At 40.6% G+C, this 20,578-nt stretch overlaps 1 protein-coding gene across 1 annotated transcript in view; it reads right to left on the bottom strand.

The window, feature by feature from the left end:
• LOC138155137 (cilia- and flagella-associated protein 337-like) overlaps window positions 1-20,578 on the bottom strand; it is a 99,091-nt gene that overhangs the window by 43,332 nt on the left and 35,181 nt on the right. Inside the window, exons 5-7 of the mRNA XM_069080183.1 lie at window positions 17,649-17,754; window positions 9,161-9,312; window positions 4,745-4,847 (exon numbers count right to left, since the gene is read on the bottom strand). Of these exons, the coding sequence (XP_068936284.1) occupies window positions 4,745-4,847; window positions 9,161-9,312; window positions 17,649-17,754 (361 nt within the window). The remainder of the gene's footprint in view (window positions 1-4,744; window positions 4,848-9,160; window positions 9,313-17,648; window positions 17,755-20,578) is intronic.

Here is a 20,578-nt window from a genome sequence, read left to right as displayed (position 1 = left end):
TTTGGATCTGTTGAGGTGTCTATACCTTAAATCCAGTGTGAAATGTCCAATTATGGTAGTTGGTCATGTGGCCCTAAACCTCAAGAGAGAGACAAAGACTATATGTATATACACATGCATATATTTACATATACATATATGTGTATATATATGCAAAAATAGATAGATAAATATAGGAGTCATATTCCTAAAGATTATAATTGGTTCCATGGGAGTGGAAGAGGTCAACTAAGGGATTATAGAGTAGAAGAGAAGAGGGGCTTGGATAGAGAACCTTGGTAGATGCTCACAGTTATGCATACGATATGGGTGATGATCCAAGAAAGAGGCCTGAGAAGAAACAGACAGGTAGGCAGAGAAGCAGGAAAGAGCAGTATCATGAAAATGGGAAAACTTTGGCACAGACAAGTTAAGTTACTTGCCCATTGTCATCTAGGAAGTCACACAGCTAGGAAGTGTCATACTTGGAACTTAACCCCAGATCTTCTGATTCCAAGTTCAGTGATTTCTCAATTATACCAGTCTCCTATCCTATTTGAATATAGGAATCCATTTTTAAATTTAGAAAAAGGATTCTGAGCAGCCCCACACAGAATTAGTTGTACTATTAATATCAATTATTGAGAAAATCAATGATGACAAGAAGCTACTGTGATTCAGTAATATCTTTAAATGATTTTTTATATTATTAGAGTTAGTTGCACTATTCATATCAATTATTGAGAAAAATCAATCATGACAAAAAGCTACTGTGATTCAGTAATATCTTTAAGTTTTTATTTTATTAATCAAAATATCTACATACATTCGAAAATAGTCATATATATATGAGGGAGACAGTATTCAGTCTACAGATGATATGTTCACTTAGTTTTAATACATATTGAGTCATGCTACATATTTTGTTAGAGCTAAATGGAAATCAAAATGAAAATCTTATATGCACATATGAATTCACAGACCCCTTGTTCTGAAAAGTTGAAGGCTAAGTACCTCTGGGTTCTATGGGGTTCTTAGTCCATAGAAAGTTCTTACTCCCTAGTAACTCTATAGAAGCCAGAGGTCTTCAGCCTTCAGCTTTTTGATTGGTGACCACTGAACTAGACTACCTTGATTCTATAAAGGATAATACATAAGGCATAAAACAGTATAAGACAGAATACTATTGTACACACCTCCGACCTCACACCATTAATTGATTTAGCCAGAAAAAGTATTTAAAATGAGTATTAAGTGAAATAACCACACAGGAAACATTTGGATGTGATGATTCAATTTGTCTTGTTAGCATGTAAGAAGGGCATAGAAATTCAAGTCACAAGATCCGGGTTCTAATTCCAGTTCTGCCACTTACTGCCTGTATGACCTGCCCAAGGGCTCTGGACCAGTTTTTTTTATCTGTAAAATGGAGAGGTTGGACTTGCTGAACAACTCTAAATCTATGAGCCAAGTGTTGAGTCTATAAGCATCATGGGTAACTAGTCTCACGACATCACAGTGAAGTTTGGTAATAGTGCATTAAAGGCAACTTTGAAAGACTTGGCTTTTCTCAGCAATGTAAAGATCTAAGACAATTCCTAAAGACTCATGATGGAAAATGCTATCCACGTCCAAAGAAAGAACTAAAGAGTCTGAATGCAGATCAAAGCAGACTATTTTCTTTTTTTGTTTTGTTTTGTTTTTCTTTCTCATGGTTCCTCCCATTTATTCTAATTCTTCTATACAACATGACTAATGTGAAAATATGTTTAATAGGAATGTATATGTAGAGCCTATGTCAGATTGCATGCCATCTTGGGGAAGGGGTAGAGGATGGAAGTGAATGTTGAAAACTAAAAATAAATACATTAAGCTATATTTTTTAAAGGCATCTAGGTGGATAGAGTGCTGGGCCTGGAGTCAGGAAGACTCATTTTCCTGACTTCAAATCTGACCTCAGATACTTACTATCTGGGTGACCCTGGGCAAGTCACTTTACCCTGTTTGTCTCAGTTTCCTCATCTGTAAAATGAGCTTTAGAAGGAAATGGCAACCACTGTCAAAAAAAAACTCTAAATGGGGTCACAGAGAGTCAGACACAACTGAAATGACTGAACAACAATAATGCTTTCATTCGAAAACATTTCTATTTGTCCATTGGTGCTTCCATTCACAGAAAAATGCACAGGTCTGAGGATCTGGAGACCTGGGTCCTAGCTCCTGGTGTGCCCCTAATGTACTAGGTTAATGAGACTTCCCCACTGTGGGTCTCTGTTTCATCATCTATAAAATGAAGAGTAAATTGGATGACCTCTAAGGAGCCTCCTAACTGGCATACTGGGAGTTTATACTCTGAATCTATCATAAGTTTGTGAAATAAATGTTTGAAAATTAAAAAAAATAATGCATTAAAGGCATCATGGAGAAACTACTTGGCACTTGTAAATGCCCAGATATGAGGTATAATACTACATAAAGGCAGGAATGGTGAGAGCTTGGATAATCTAGGGTAGTAAGGGAAGGTTTCATGGAGGGAATGAGACTTCAGCTGGGCTTCAAGATTCAGCAGGATTTGGATAGAAGTGAAAGATGAAGGACTTTGATGCAGAATAGAAGCATGAGAAAAGGCATGGAGGAAGGAATAAGCATGGTGTACCTGGCTACAGTGAGCAGACTGGTTTCACTAGAATGGATGACGCATATTAGACATAGTGGGAGAAAAATAGTTCATTATGTTTACAAGCTCAAGGATGTACTGGAAAATAGGTGCTCTGAGATATTTTGGGATAGAGCCATGACCTCAAATAAACTCTGACCAACAGACCAGATAATCTATTAATAGAATTAATAAAAAATGTGATGCTTATGGACTTTACTGTTCAACTAGGCAGACATATGGTAAGAACATATGCAGAGAAAGTATGAACGTATGTGGCTTTGGAAGAGGAGCTGAAATAAATGTAGAGATAAGGAGGCCTCAGCAAAGCGGATTATTTTGGAAAGTAGGGTACTTGGGGCTTTACACAAAACATTATAAGATTCATTCTATGCTGGCATTTATTCAAAGGCAAGGACTTTTAGCTGCCTGCCACAGAAACCTCAAAATAATTAATTTCAATGAAAGGTGACTAAAACTTAACCTAAGTAATTAAAGTTACCCTAATCAGTACTTCTGCTCACTGCTGTCCCCCAAGTCTCCATTTGTCCCTCCTGACATCTCCTGCTGTTGAAATCCTTCACTTCCTTCAAGATTCAGGTCAGGTGGCACCCGTTCCATAAAGCCTTTTCTGGTGCCCTCAGACAGAAGTGATATCCCCTCTTCATTCCTCTCTAGACTGAACCCTGGACTTCCTCTACATTCCCCAGGAACTCCTTCATCCTGGAAACTCATTCCAGAGCTGCAATTTACACACTGTAGGTGTATCTGCAGCACAGATATCTGGGCTCCTTGTGAAAAGCCACAAGGTGAAGCTCAGAGCAAGCTCTAATTCATGGAAAACAAAATTAGGTCATGAAAGTCAGAACCAATCTGGAGTCTTTCTCTCACCGTCATATTCATCCTGTGATTTGGGTCACTCTTCCACCCACCTCCCTACAGTCACTCCCTCTAAGTAAATGGTTCCTCCATTGAAAGAAGGCTCCCAGACCAGTCATGTCTTCATTCACTTCCAGGATGTACTTTGGACTTCAGACTTCCTCTGTTGTAGCCCCTAGTCCGGTTCCCTCCTCTCCCTATCCAACTCCCTTGCCTTTCACCTTTCTTTAGCATATCATCTTCCATTAGAATGTAATTTGTGGGCAAAGCTTGTATTTGTAGTCCTACTACTTAGTACCTGGAAGCACTTAATAAAAGCTTGCATTGTTTTTGGTTTTCATCTTTCAATTTCTCCATATTACCCTGTTTGAATCTTTCCTATTCACTTATATTCTTACTTGTATTACAGTTATCTGTGAAAGTGTTTTTATTTTAATATTTTTGGTTTTGGAAAATGTAATTATTTTTAATAAAAGAGTTATTTATGTTAACATGCTTATTATTATTTTATTAAATTATTATTTTATAAATAAAACCTATTTTAAATTTTTGTCAGTTTTATTTATAATATGGTAAATATTGATAGCTATAACCCAAATAAACAAAAGCTCTTTTTTTTTTAAAGCAATCAGTTAAGTAACTTGCTCAAGGTTACATGACCAGTTATTTCTGGGTGTGGTGCTAAGTATCTGAGCCCGGATTTGATCCCCAGGTCATCCCAACGCTGGAGCTGGTGCTCTTACTTGCTGTGCTACCTGCCCGCCCCAACAAAAGCTCTTTTTAAGAGTATGAAGGAACCCTCTGGACTTCCTTAGAAGTATAAAGGTGTCCTGACACCAAAAAGTTTGAGAACCTTTGTGCTACACCATATTGTTTCTCTAATGCATCTGTTCTTAACTAAATAAGGTCTGTGAAAATGGAAATTGTCCCAAATTACTTACTGCCTCTGGTGGTCATTGACATGGTGGCCATAGATAGGATACTAAGACCTTTGAAGACTGTACCTTCTATTTCTTTTTTATACTTCACAGGAAGATAAAGGGTGAACTCATAGCAATTGCTTGAGAGATAATTTCTTAGTCTCCCTTGCTTTCGTCACTAGGTCTTCATGCTTAGGTTTCAAAGGGGAGGCTTGGCTGTGAGAGTCTATGCTGGCTACCTGCATCTCTTACTCTAAGTGTCCCCCACTCAGAGATATCATTACCATTTTTGGAATGACCTGATACTTACAGACCCTTCCGAACAGCTAACCACATGTCCAAATGTCTTGTTGTATCTGCAGCACACTACGGGCTCCTTGTGAGAAACCACCAGGTGAGTATCAGAGCGAGCTCTAGTTCATGGAAAACAAAATTAGGTCATGAAAATCAGAATCACTTTGGGGACTTTCTCTCACCATCATATTTATCCTGTGACTTGGGTCACCCTTCCACCCACCTCCAAAATGAACTAGGAAGAACTGCGAACTGAGAAAATGCAGGCTTTAGATACATCGTACTTGGTAAACCGTCTGGTACAAAAATCTTTGTTATAATCTTTCCTCCCAATCTCTCTCTCTGACTCTCTCCCTCTCTCTCTCTCTCTCTGTCTCTGTCTCTCTCTCTGTCTCTCTCTCTGTCTCTCTCTGTCTCTCTCTCTGTCTCTCTCTCTCTCTCTTTCTCTCTCTCTCTCTCTGTCTCTCTCTCTCTCTGTCTCTGTATCTCTGTCTCTCTCTCTGTCTCCTTCTCTCTCTCTCTCTCTCTCTCTCTCTCTGTCTCAGAAAGACAGACAGACAGATAGACAGAGAGAGAGTGTATTTTTATGTATGTTCATATGTGTCTGTGTGTGATGATGGAGTTGAGGGATCACCACATTTCCATTGTATCCATTCTCTTTCAGATCAAGATTCAAGGCACAGCCAGGAATAACTTTCCTTCTCATTGGTCCTGGTATACACATTGACCGGCTCTCTCCATTTTTGCATATAGGCTCCCTGAATTCAACTTCACCCAAGATTCACTTATTTTTTTCCACTCCTCAACCCTCTACACAATCCTTCCATCACTGCTCTATCACCGTGTTCTGTGTATAAATTGAGTCCCTTTTATATCCCTCAACTAACTCTTATTCCCACTAATGTTCCATGTCACTGTGTCCTGACAAAGGTACTGTGATCATCAACAGCTATGCCTCATTGTTCCTTCTTGAAGAACCCCCACCCAGAGTAGTCTCTCAATTCCTAACAACCATGTATCAGCTCTGAAATTTCTTCCTGACTCCATAAAAAACATGCCCACAGAATAACAATCTCTTACTAGGGATACAAGGTGACATTTGGTGCTTTAAGCAGACACAAAAAGTGATTTCCACAGAAATCCAAGCTGAGAGTGTTATACTGGCTAAGAAAAAACTAGTCAAAGGCTGAGGCAAGAAATGCCAGTCCAGAAAAGTATGTTAACTAAGCAAGTTTTATGTCAAGAAGGTATGATTTTAAACACGTCTTCTTAATCATTAATAATAACTTGTATATATATAGTCCTTTAAACTTTGCAAAACACTTTAATATGCTGTCTTCCTTGATCCTCACAACAACCTTGTGAGGTAATACAGTTTTACAGATGAGTAAACTGAGTCTGGGAAGGGGTAAGTGACTTGCCCAGGGTCACACAGATGCAATCAGTGTCTGAAGCTGAATGTGAACTTAGACCTTTTTGACTCCACTGTTCCACTTAGCTAGGTAGAGAGTGAAAATCTGACAGGAAGAGAAATAACGACCTTTATATGAGAAACTATGAATTACACTGATATCTATAAGGAGGACATTAATAGAGAGATACCCACAAGAAGAACCATGATAAGAATGTATCATCAGTGGAACCCAAGGAAGGAATGATGGTCAGAAAAATAAACTCAGAACTAGGAACGAACAGAGGCAATGATCTTCCAGACTTGGCAAGTTACCAAGACAATAGAGTGGGGCTAAAACAGGGCATGTGCAAAGCTATTGTAGCAAATAGAAACAGAGATAAGACATCTGCAACTGATGGTCAGGAAGGAAGAAAGGAAACAAGCATTTATAAAGTGCCTACTGTGTACCAGGCCCTATGTTAAGTGCTTTACAAATATTATCAAACTTGATCTTCAGAACAACCCTTGGAGGTAAGAGCTATTATATCCTTATTTTCCAGCTGAGGAAACTGAGGCAGGCAGGGGTTAAGTGACTTGTCCAGGGTTAATACAACTAGTAAGTGTCTGAAGTCAAATTTGAACTCAGATCTTCCTAACTCCAGGCCCAGGACTGTCTCCTCTCCTACCTAGCTGCCTCAGCTGTTTAAGTGGAATTCAGCCAGGGGTGAGGGAGGAGTGACCTGAGAACATCATCAGAAGAGAAGAGAATGGAAAGCACATCATAAGATCATATGATAGTAGATTTAGAGCTAAAAGGTCATTGACTGAGAGGTCATTGACTCCAACCTCCTCATTTTGCAGGTGGGGAAAGTGAGGCCAAGAGAATTTAAGTTACTTGCTCTGGTCACATACCTAGTGTCTGAGGTGAGATTCAAATCTTGGTCTTCCTAACTCCAAGTCCAGTGTTGTACTCACCATACCACACTGTCTCCTAAAACATACTAGGACATGTGTCCAGGAAGAGAAATTTCCTCGAGATATGTATTTGTGTCGAGTCCATTCTTCATTGCTAGCCAGAGATATATTTGTTCAGTCAGGGTACAATAAATCTAGATTTCCATTACATTACTCTTTTAAAGTCTGCAGGGCCATGATGGGAAGGCAAGTCTGGGCTCCACAAGATGGGCATGATTACCACACCCTCATTCTCCCTTTATGAATCACTAAATTCATTAGAGTTTTGGAAGAGATGGTCTGCAAGGGTGTATATATTTCTAAATCCTATGAAGGATTTAGTAACTATGGCATACCCTTTGGGTTAGGAGTAGTCTTCTAAGAATGTCTGGGCCAGGGGTGGGGAACCCTGCGACCTAGAAGTCACATGTGACCCTCTAGGTGTGTGGCCTTTTGACTGAATCCAAGTTTTATAGAATAAATCCTTTTATTAAAGGAATTTGTTCTGTAAAGTTTGAATTCAGTCAAAGAGCTGCACTTGAGGACCTAGAGGGTCACATGTGACCTCGAGGCCGCAGGTTCCTCATCCCTGGTCTGGGCAATTCTACATGAGTCCCTTTCTGTTGCTACATCACAATTTCTACACTATCACTGGATCTGGAGTCAGGAAGACCTGAGTTCAAATCCATCCTCAGACACTAACTGTGGAAAAATCACTTAACTTCTTGTCTGCCTCAGTTTCCTCATCTGTAAAATAAGGATGATAAGATCATCCCCATTATACAGATAGCACCTACCTTCCAGGGTTCCGGTGAATATAAAACAAGATCACATCTGTAAAGTATTCGTAAACTTTAAAGTGCTACATAAATGCTAGTCATGATGATGATGATGATGATCTGATTACTAATATCTAATTACTGAGATCAAGGCTTAGGCGCTCTGATGAGATGATCCTTCTGATTTCCTGGCACCACTCTGGAGAGAGGGCCTGATAAGGGCACATTTCTGCTCTTCTCTATGATTCTAATCCTTGGGCTACAGAACAGTATTGGGGAGGGCAAGAGAGGGGGTAAGAGAGAAGATGGAGAGGGAGAAGAGCAGCTGAAGAGAGGAAGAACGAGAATTAGGGGTGAGATGGGAATGAGAGGAGAGACAAGGACAGGAAGGCTTGGGTAAAAACAAAAGCACCAACTGGCGTCTGACTTTTGACGCTTGAGACCTAGGCTGTACCACAATGATGCTGAAAGAAGGTCACTTAGGTAAAAACAAAAAGTCAATCACTGTCTGTGCTAGATGTCATCATCCCATGGAATAGACTGCCCGAATGAAGCTTTCACTTATGTTTTCTCTTGACATCTAGGTAGGGTCCCAGCTTCAAGCACCGATATCAGTGGTGATGTAGTAGTCAGGCTGCTGGGGCTCTTCTGATAGGAGCAAATTAACATCCTTGGGCCATGAGATAAAATTAGGAAAGAACCTGTCGATCAGATCAAATGCTCTTCACTCTTCTCATGTATAACATTTAGACAAAGGTGTACCCCCCCATCAGAGCCATAACTGGCATGGGGTCAATAGGGCTTGGTCCCAGAGTGTCAATATCTAAGGAGATGCTCAGGGAGGCTCCTGAGAAGATGTTTCCTCCTCTCAATTCAAGGTCCCCCACTGGTCTATGCTGCCACATGGCACAATCACCCCCAGGGTTCTATTTTTGTGATGCTCTTCTCCAAGCCCTACCCCCTTTCCTCCTAACCTTCTTGCAGATCAGGGAAAGACTCCCTGATCTACTTCTCCCAAGGCAAATGCATTTAAAAAGAGACTACCTTTTATACTACCACCTGTCATCCCCAAACAACTGTGTTTTCCTTAGGTGAAAGAATTCCTATTTACCTCAATCATCTATACATGGATTATTTGGCCATTAAATGGGTGATCCCTTTGGGCTTAACAATATGGCTTCATACTGAGGGATGACAAGGATAAGGCAAGACAGGAGGGAGACTGAAGGCCTCAGAAGGGTACCATATACCCAATATCCTCTGCAGGAGAGCTGACCTCTTTAGGCTGACAAGCCAAGTCACATACCTCATCCTTAGATGCAGGACAGAGATAGAATCTGTGGCAACACACAGTGCTTTGAGGTTGGACAGGTAGTGACAAGCTGTAAGCTCCCCCTGGATGCCACTGGCTTTGGGGCAGGCAGAGAACAAGCAGTTGTGGTTCTCGAGATCCCAGATCTGGGTGGGAAGACAGAGGGAGAGTGTCATTCAGAGCCACATGCCCCTGAGGGGCCGTTCATCTCAGAAGCAGCCACTTTGTTCCAGGAAAGACCCCCACTGTGTTTCATGCTTATGCAAAGCAGCCATCTGCTGTATGATAGAGGTGAAGGTCTAGCCTCTGTCATAAATTTGCATTTATAAAACCCCTTGCCCAAAAAAGAAAAAAAATCAAATAAATAAAAAATGGCCCTTTAGCCCATGTGCATTGCAAATTGAACAGATTCCTGGCATCTTCTGTGGAGAACTTCACTCTCCATATATGTTCCCACCTTTTCATCCCAAACTCTGGAGAATTCTCTTGCAATGCTGAAGCTACTAGTACTGACATTTATGCCTCTAGTTCAATCAAGCAATGAATCAGTGCCTATTACATGTCAGGCACCATGGTAGGCACTGGGGACACAAACACAGTGAATGAAGCAATTGCTACTCTCAGGGGGCTTACATTCTAAGGGGGGGAGGGGACACTAGTAGGTACATTAGTATATATAGAATAAATATAAAGAGATAATATATAAATAGATACAAGGCAACTCAAGATGAAGATCCAGTCTGGGCAATCTCCTAAGCCATACATGCAATTTTTCCTGATAAAGAAGTTATTAGCTGCCTGCCTGAAACTCTGGTAAGGATATTAGTCCTTTTTTTTTTTCTCTTTAAAGGATTCTACCCAGAAATCCTTGATGCAAAGAATCCTCACCCACCTACTTACCTTATCCAGACTGGACTTCTAAAACTTGATATATTCTGGAAATATGTTTTGCATGACTGCACATGTATAATCTACATCAAGTCTCTTGCCTTCTCAAGGAGAGAGAAGAGACAGAAGAAAGGGAGGAAGAGAATTTGGAACTCAAAATTTTCTTCAGAAAATCTATATTAAAATGTTTTTATATGGAATTGTAACAAAATAATGTATAAAAAGAAAAAAAAAACTTGATATATTCATTTTAATTACTCCCCTCTATGCATTCTCTCTGATTCAGCTTAAACAGCTGAATCCCTTCCCTGACTACAACACCATACTCTCATGCCTCTAGGCTTTTGCTTGTGCTATTCCCAGCTCCTGGAATGCCTTCCCTCCTCCTTTTTTCCTATTGAATTTCCATCCTTTCTTTAAATATCAGTTCAAATGCCTTTCCTGGTCTGTCTCTCTCTCCTCCCCCTCCCCCCAAAAACTTCCCCCTCCTGCCTCATAGAGCATTTTGTCTTGTAACTCTGATGAACCTAGCATGGCTACTCTTGAAATCAGTAGTGGATTGGTTCAGAGACTATCACACTGTGGTCTAACTGTGGGCAGAATGAGGGTCTAGATCTACATTCCTTGCTTGTCCTCAGTTCGGTGTCTGAAGCTTTGTTTTACCTCAATTGGCCAGAACATATTGGTGACTGAACTGGAGTGTTCCCCATAGTTTTCTGTGTTGTTGTCTTATCTTTGTCCAGGACTGGAAGCCCATTGAAGGCAAGAACCATGTTTTATCTAACTTTGCATTTCCCCTCAGTACCTATCACAGTGCTCTGTCAATAGAATATGATTTCTTTAAGAACAGGGGTTGTTTCATTTTTGCCTTGGTATTCTTAGTCCTGGGATCCCCCAGCACAGTATCTGGAATATAGGTAATTGATAAATACTTGTTGAAGGAATGAATTGTAGATACTTAATACATAATGCACATTATTGTAGATACTTAATAATTATCTGTTTGTCACAACTGCCACAAACACCTTTCAAAATATGGCTACCTGTGGGAGGAAGAAATTAAGTTATGAATCAAATTAAGTTGACATGGAAAGCAGTTTATTACCTTAGAGTTCTATAAAAATTTCTATCATTATTTTGATTATTACCAATCATTTACACTTCCATATGAATTAGCTCATCAGTGGCTTTCCTTAGAGCACTGAGGAAATGGGAGTTTTGCCAGGATTGGTGGGGATTGATGGTATTGCCCAGGGAGGGCAGGTCCAGGGGTATGATGGCATCACAATGGGCAGCCTGGGCAAAGGAGAGATTTATGAAGAGTATGGAGAAAGGAACAAAGAGGAAATAACAAAGATATCCTATGGGTAGGATTCTAACCCAGGTCTTCTTATTCCAAAATCAGTGTTACATGTTGCAAGGCAAAAAAGTAAGACTAAAGATTCAAGAAATTTTGTATGCATTTAAGAAGGGTAACAGCACTCAGAAAGCCCTTGTAAGGGGTTTCCATGAATTAGGAAAGTGGAACATATGGACTGAAAAAGCAATTTTAAAAAAGCAAAGATGCCAGATTCAGCTGTTTGGGCCTTCCATGATTAATGTGTATTGAATAAGAATAATATATTAAGAAGCAACTTACACACCATATTTCAAGGATATGATTTCAGTGTATTTTAAATAAATTTTAGGAAGTGATTCAAATGTGCCTGAATCATCATAGGCAAGATGTTAATCCTGTAATGATGGATACAGATTGGGAAAATATGGAAAGACACATGGGAAATAAAGTAGAATGTATGACACCTACCCACACATACAGTTTTCATGATTGGAGAGCAAAGGCAATTTAGGGGAAAAAAAAAACACTTCTTTGGAGTGTTTAAAAAATGAAGCTTTCAAATTGAAATCTGAAGGAAATTGTTAATGCCTTTTCATGCATTTAATTTTTAATGATCCTTATCAAAACAAAGTTTGCAAATCTTACCATATTAGTTATGTTTGCCCAGAAGATTGAGGGGGAAGTAGGGTTCCTTGCTATATTAATGAATATGTGACCGTGGGCAACTAAATTTAGCCTTACTATATCCCAGTTTGGGTCAGCTAGGTGGCACAGTGAATAGAGCACGGGGCTTGGAATCAGGAAGACATCTTTCTGGATCAAATCTGACCTCAGACACTTGTTAGCTGTGTGACCCTGGGTAAGTCACTTAACCTTCTTTGCTTCAGTTTCTTTATCTATAAAATGGCAAGCCACTCCAGTATCTCTGTCAAGAAAACCCCCAATGGGGTCATGAAGAATCAGAAATGACTGAACAATATATCTCAGTTTTTTCCTCGAGAAATTGGGGAGAATAACCCTGCCCTCAGACCTTAAGATCATTGTATAGAGCTCAAGTTAACTATAGACTTCTAGCTTGAAGAATACATCAATGTCCAGTCCATCCACATAAAAACTATGGTTGAGTGTATAGGATTATAATGTCTATAATCCCTGCTGCTGGAGAAGCTGAGGCTGGTGGATCCCTTGAGTTCAAGGGTTCTGAGCTACAGTAGGTCTTAAGCCAATCAGGTGTTCACACTATTTCTGGTTCCAATATAGTCAGCCCCTAAGAGCAGGGGCTAATTAAAGAGAGACAAGCTGGCCCAGGTTAAAAATGAAGTCAGAGCTTCCATGTCAGCCAGTAGTAGAGATTGGGTCCAGGAGAGGGACTGCTACACTTCTAGCCTAGGTGAGAGTTCTAGTCCAGTCTCAAAAACAACAACAAACTAGATCATCTGATCATCTGAGATAAAGTAAATCAATTAGTTAATTGATCAATCAGACATACACTGAGTACCTACCATGTGCCTTACTCTACTCTCTAGAATAGACAATTCAATGTTTAGCATGATGCAAACCACCAAAGTACCTTCATGGAATTATGTGTTTGGGAGGATTTCTTGGACTCATCTAGTTCACTAATCCTTTCTCTACACAGGCTCATTTTCTGGAAAGCGGGGCAAAGGCATGGTTCCCCCCAGCACTGAGGTTAGTTTTATCTGGAGGGAGGCATAATTCTGCTGTATCTGAGTTCACTAGTAATATACCTGGGGGAAGCATGGGGAAGGGAGGATGTGGTTTATCTGCTTTCCTTTCTATCTTCTCCTTCCACTCAATTTACTTGTCAAGTCTATATACTATTGCTAAGCCCTCCCACTCTGTCCATTAGATTTTGGGGTAGAGAGTGCTATGAGCCAATGTTGCTGAGAGTAAGTCCTCTCTCAGCCCTCACTCTCCTGGGATTGAGAAACAGTGGTAAGTGGCAGCTATGTCATTTAAAGTCAGTGAGATCATAGAATAATGGGATCTGTTAGCCCAATCACTCCCTTTATAGATGAGGAAACTGAAGTCCAGAGAGGGTGACTCACCCAAGGTTTCACAGGTAGTAGTGTCAGAAGCACAAGAGTTCTTTTTATTTCATCAAGTTATTTCTTCCAGAGCAGTAGAGGGGACCTTCTTTAAATTCACATGAATTAAAAAAAATAATCTGCTTCCTGGTCAGAGGTGGTTTCTTTATCCTGGCTCATCATAGGTCCAGATCTTACCCTACTACTCCCCTCTAACATCACAGAAAGCCAGTCATGTCAATACTTCACTGAAGCAAATCATAACCTGTGTAAAACTCAAGAGTCTTAGAAAAGCGTCCTAGAATAAGGGAGGTTTGGGGGCAGCAAGGTGGCATGGTGGATAGAGTGCTGGACAAGGTGTCACGAAGACCTGAGTTCAAATCTGACCTCAGATACTTACTAGCTGTGTAACTCCAGGCAAGGCACTTACCCCTGTTTGCCTCAGTTTCCCCACCTGTAAAATGAGCTGGAGAAAGAAATGGCAAACCATTCCAGTATCTCTCCAAAGAAAATCCCAAATAGGGTCAAGAAAGATAGGACACAACTGAAGCAATGACCAACAACAAGAGAGGTTTAGTCAATATTCCACTGCTGGAATACTGTTTTTGACTCTGGACGCCAATTTTTAGGAAGGGCATTGATAAGCTAGAGTACATTCAGAGGTGTGCAACCAAGATAGTGAAAGGCCTTGAGTCTGTGTCATATGGGAATTGAATGAAGGAAGAGGGGACATTTAAGCTGTAGAAGAAAAGATTTGACAGGGTAGGGTAGGGTAGGGCAAGATGACTATATTTAGGGGATGTGCTAGAGCCCTCAAGAGCCAACTATTATTTTCAGTGTGAGCATTTACACCTTGAAAATCAGGAAATTCTACTAATCCAGACTTCATTGATTGTCTGAATGTCAATAACACAGATTCAGGGCAGCTGGGTGGTGCAGTGAATAGAGCACCAGCCCTGGAGTCAGGAGAACCTGAGTTCAAATCTGGCCTCAGACACTTGATACACTTACTAGCTGTGTGACCTTTGGCAAGTCACTTAACCCTAATTGCCTTGCCTTTCCCCTCAAAAAAAAAATAAAAGATTAAACTTTAAAGTGTGACATCAGTACATTTTTCCCCCTGAGAAAGCCAGTTGTTAAACATTTACCAACACTACACTGGCTGCATTAAAGTATTTGAAGGGCTATGATGTTGAAGAAATATTAGGCTTGTTTTGATTGGTTTGAAGACACAGGAATAAAAGATAGAATTTCAAAGAAGAAAATTTAGATTTGCAAAAAGGAAAATCTTTCCTTTTTATTTTAGACTTAAATACTAAAACAAACACATAATAAAAAGAAAACATTATAAAATTAAATATAAAATAGGAAAAGAAAAAACATGTCATATGCGCAGTAGAATGTGAGATGATTAAAAATATATAGCAATAAATTTCCATTTCAAGAAAACCTACCTTGTTTCCCCAATAATAAGACACTGTCTTATTATTTTTTTGGACAGAAAAACACCAGAGGGCTTATTTTCAGGGGAGGGCTTATTTTAATGAACATTGACAGCAATTTTAATAAACAAGTAAATGTGAACAAAAAAATGTACCTTTATTCAATAAGCAAATCACTGGGGAAGAACAGAATGATGCTCTCACTGCTGCAACTCTGATTGGATGCAGCTCGGAGCGCAGCGTGCGTTTCACGGGGGGGGGGGAGGGACGGGGCATACAGAGGGTACCGTAATGTAGCGTGTAGCGCAGGGGATCACCTTCACTACAGTAGCAATCTCAATAGGGCTTATTTTCGGGGGAGGGCTTATTTTAGAGGAATCTTACACAGTAAGGGGAGGGCTTATTTTTGGGATAGGTCTTATTATCGGGGAAACACGGTATGTATTAAATACTGCATGTTGTGTAGTAAACCTTTCTAATCATGTTGCCGAGTTGTTTTTCAGTCATGTATGACTCCTCATGACCCCATTTGGGGTTTTCTTAGAAAAGATACTGGAGTAGTTTGCCATCTCTTTCATCAGCTCATTTTACAGATGAGGAAACTGAGGCAAATAGGGTCAAGTGACTTGTTCATGGTCACACAGCTAGTAGGTATCTGAGGACAGATTTGAACTCAGATCTTCTTGACTCCAGGTCCAGCAATCTATCCACTGTATCACCTAGTTGTCTTTTTTAATCATAAGAGGCATTAAAAATGGAATGGGCTATCTTTGGAGGTCTCTCTTACTAGTGGTATTTGAGCAAAACTAGATGGTTGCTTACCAGATAAATTTTGGAGGTGAGGTCTTAATCATGTATATGGTTTTCTACGACAGCCTAGAGTCTTTTTCTGAAATTCTGTATATTTGCCATACCTTCCTTCTAGACTCTAAGGTCTTATTTATCATCCTCTCTTTCTCAGTACCTAGTAATAGCTGGATAAATGTTGAATTGAATCTTCCTCTGACTGTCCCACTCCTAATCCCGACCAGCCATATCATGGGCTAATGTAGGTAACGAGGGGTGTGTGGAGAGAGTATGATACAAACCCAGAGCTTCACATGACCTGGACTGATAGTCATATACCCCTCTGGTATAGCAGATTCTGTAGCTACCCTGCTGGATATTGTCCAGTTATGGCCACAGTAAGGACAGGTTTCCCCTTACTGGAGGTATTTAAGCAAAGACTGCATGACTCTTGGTCATGTATGTTGGAGTAGGGATTTTTTTTCAGGCATGTTTTGAACTAAAGATGATTTCTGAGGCAACTGGGAAGTTGTCTCACTTTTTTATGTGAAGGAGAATACATTGTTGTTTTGACAATTCTTTCTGTAAGAGTCAATGTGGTGGGATAGCTAGGTGGTACAGTGGATAGAACACTGTTCCCGGAGTCAGGAAGACCTAAATTCAAATCCATCCTCATACACTAGCTGAGTGACCCTGGGCAGGTCACTTAACCCTGACTGCCTCAAAAAAAAAGTCAGTGCTGTAGAGCTTGCCTATGAGCCAGGAAGGCCTGCATGGAAGTCCTCCCTTTGACATATTTTGGCTTATATGACCCTGGGCAAGTCACTCAATATCTCTGAGCCTCAGATCCCATAGCTGTAAAATAAGAGAGTTAGGCCTCATAATCTCTAAGGTCCCTTACAGATCCAAATTCCATGTTTCTATACTCAGAAACATAAAGTGAGAGGCAAATGCCAAGTGAATAATGATGGGTGATATTTCTGTCATTGTAATCCCCAAGACACAGTGGAATCTTTTAAAATTGGGGTCAAATGATGATTAGAAGACTCCTTTGTCCTTTGGAGAGTAAAAAAAAAAAACCTTCTTTTTCCTCATCTTTTCATGTCTCCTCACATCAGACTTCTTATTGATTCAACAAACATTAAATTCACTTGCACATTTCTGGCACAAAGTAGACATTTAGTAAATGCTTATTGACTGACTTATTATTGATAAGTGACAGCATGGCTAACCAGTGGGAGGTTTGGGCTTGGTGTCACAAATACTTAGGTTGAAATTCTACCTTTGTCCTGTACTATCTGGGTGACCCTGGATAAGTCACTTAACTTCTCAATGACAACTCCTTAAGACTGTAAGTTAGAGTTGTTGATCTGCTTCAGTGTAAGGAGTTTCCACAGTGAGAATTCCCCTTACCAGTGAAATCAAAGGTCTGCTCCTTACCACCACCACCACCACCACCCAAATACACTAGTCACTGTCCTAGGTGCTGAGAATAGAAGGAATGACAAAACAGCCTCTTCCCCCCAGAAGTTTACATTCTAGAAGGAAATAGGACATGTACACAGTTATGCAAATACAAAATTATATACCAGAGGGAGAGAGCACTCATCACTGGATATAGAAAGGGGATCCTTAGCATGAGATGGGGGGATCCTTCACAATTTGGAGTATAATTAAATTTGGGGTCAAATTCTCAGAAAGATCCCCTTCTGGGACTGCAACATATAAAGACCACCACTGGCAAGAGCCTCCTGCTCTCCTAAGGTGGTGGATGCCCTGAGGGCCACCTCCATGCATTAGGCTTAAGACACCCCATGGTATTCATTCTCCAGTTGCCAACTGGGCTTCCCTTCCACAGCCTCCCTCCCCCTTCATTTCAAAAGCTATTTATTTATGTTGCTACAGAGAAACTCCTAGACAACAAAGCACAGATGCTGATCTGTATACCTTACTACATGTTATACAAAAAGGGGAAAGACCTTGACTGTATTGTCAGTGGACATCGAAAATATTCTCTTCTCCTCTGCTGCTACGTGGAGGTAAAACACTGGAGCTGGGTGGCTTTTCAGCATGCCTGTTGGTTTTCTAGAATGTAAAAAGAAGAAACAATTGTGTTGTAGTTTCACCTGTTATTTCCAAATGAAAACATCAGACTGAAATTGGCTCTGATCTGGTCCTTCTGTTCAGCCTGGAGGAGGGTTCAAGTATATTTCATTGTGGGATAAAAGGACTGAAGCAGATAATACCCAGTTATAGCAACATAACTCAGTGTGAGATGAAGCCCTGAGCTCTGTTGCCCCAACCACGGACAAGGTTGCTACAAAAGGCAGAAGGCCCAGGAGGTAGAGAGGAGAGGGTTAGCTTGGGCTGGATTCCAAAACAAGTTGTTGAAAATTCACAAAGGCAGGTGCTCACAGTATTTAGAGAGCAACAGAAAATGCCAGCGGAAATAAGGACATCTGAGCAAGATGTGTTCAGTCATTTGCCAAGAGTTTCCAACATGCTGCTGTGCTGTTCTCAATGATATCATGATATATGAGCTGGGTGGGAAGGTGGGGTGTACTTCACCGAGTATAAAAAGAGAGGGATCTCTTCTGCACTATGTGACTGGGAAGTGAGGTAATGGTCTTGCATTAAAGGCAAGCAGGAATGTAAGAAGAAAGGAATGTGAGGAGAGTAGGAGTAGCAAGCACCTCTTGCTCCACGGGGTGCATGATGCAGAGACGGAACTTAAAATCTCTGCAATTTGTGTAAATTTCAAATGCTGTACTTGTTTGTTCTCACTTACACCCACCCCCTCTAGACCGGTTCATAGAACCAAAGAATTCTCTCCTTTCTTCCCAACCCCCAAGACTCACTAGATATAAATTAGCAAATTGCTAGTTGGCATTTACTGAGAACCTGCTGTTCACACAGGTGTTGGGTGGCATACACAGAAGGTACAGCTTTATCCTTGATGAAGACTCATGGAAGATATGACCATAATGCCTCCCAGTGGGGAGGTGGGAGCTTGATAACAAATAAGGGCGAGCTGATGGCACTCCACCCCTTTCTGGGACAATAGCCTGTGTAACTACACAGCTTGATGTTGTCTAGTTATGCCACAGGAGGCATTATGCAAAGACTGGATTACTCCTTGTCAGGTAAGTTGGAGTGGGGATTCTTTTCAGATATGTATTGGACTAGAGATGACTTCTGAGGTAGCTAGGTAGAGCAGCAGATAGAGTGCCAGGACTGAAGTCAGGAAGCATGGAAATAAAATCTAGCTTCAGATGCTTACTAGCTATGTGACCTTGGGCAAGTCACTTAACTTCTGTTTGCCTTTGTTTCCAAATTTGTAAAATGGGGATAATAATAGCACCTACCTTCCAGGGTTGTTGTGAAGATCAACAGAGATAATTGTAACGTGCTTCGTACAGTGTCTGGCATATAATAAGCACTATATAAATGTTAGTTGTTGTTTTTATTGTTGTTAGCCTCAGTTTCCTGCCAATTCTGAAATTCTGTGAGTCGTTGATTCATTTTAGAAATGGGCATCCCAGATAAGGCTGAACAATCCTACTCAATGACTAGGTGTGGATCTAATCCCAGTTGACCAAGATGACCAAGATATGAACAAGAGTAAACCAGAGGAAAGGACAAAACCCAAATGATAAATAAGATCTCAGGGACAATCCATGGTAGTATTATCCAGGGAAGGAATCTTTGGATATGGATGTATGCATTCTTATTTATTGTACTTGATTGAGGGGACTGCCTAATAATATCCTCTAAACCTTTGTAAGACTCGGTTAAATACAGGCCTATCTAGTAAGGGATTCTCAAGTTCATTTGAGATTGGGAACATGGGAAAGTCTTCAGAGTTTGACCTGCATAAAATTGTGAATTAGACACTGTTTGTCTCCATTGTCTCCCTGCCTCTTTTTTTCCGCTCCCAGCTCTGGTTTCTCAGCTTTGCAACATCTTGCTCTTGTCTCTAGCTGCCCCCAGTTGAGATGGTCCACCTAGTCAGCTTTTTGTGAAATGCTACACTCTAATGGAAATGTGAAGATCTTCCCTGTCCCTTAATAAGCCTAGGTGAATTTGAGGACATTTCCTGATTTGAAAATATACTCTACCCCCTAATAAGCTGCATGTGCTCACCTGGAGCCTGTGGTGGGAGGCTCGTTCTTCAGGAAGGCACAACTTTTGTTGCTTTGTAGTCAAGTGAGTCATGAGGGTTGTGATGTTCTCTGACCCTGGAGAAGGCTATATATACCTCTGAGATGAGGTTTTGGTTTGGGGATCACTTTGGGAAGAGTTGTGTGATTTGGCCAGATGAGACTCTGGGCAACCGTTGTGCACCCCCCAGCTTTGAAAACCCAGATGTTGGTGCTTCTCTCTCTGGTGACTGTGTGTATGTGATGGTCAGACAGCTAGAAGGCCTGTCTGCTGAATTGTGTTATATTCTCTATTTTTGTCTGCTTGTAACTTCTGTTTTGTATTCTGTTTGTTGTTCAGGGTGCTAACTTTTCCCTCTGAACTAGGTAAATGATATAAGTTTGACTGATGAAAGTAAGATTGTTAACCCTTTTTGAGTTGCTTTCCTGTAGAAAAACAGATCAAAGAACCTGTGCTAGCAGCCATCTTGGGTATGCTAGGGTGCTTGCTGCTATATATACTCCAAATGTTACCTTTATATCCTTGATCCCTTCCTGCCTCCTCTCCCCTGATATTATTGCCCCCAGCCCTAATGGATCTCAGTTCATTGTTAAGAAAAATCAAGTTTGATGAAAAAAACCTGCACTGAGTTATGAATGATTTATAGACTCCAACATCCTAAAGTCTTCCTTGATATTGTCTCTTCTCGACTTTTTTTTAATGTTGCTTTCTCTTGGTGCTTCTCAACTGTCTGACTCTTCCTTCTTGG

The sequence above is a fragment of the Petaurus breviceps genome, unplaced genomic scaffold (genome assembly GCF_028583685.1).
Source record: "Petaurus breviceps papuanus isolate PSGF00001 unplaced genomic scaffold, PetGlider_PUasm1.0 91133, whole genome shotgun sequence".
Lineage (NCBI taxonomy): Eukaryota > Metazoa > Chordata > Mammalia > Diprotodontia > Petauridae > Petaurus > Petaurus breviceps.
This window is presented reverse-complemented; position numbering and strand designations above follow the sequence as displayed.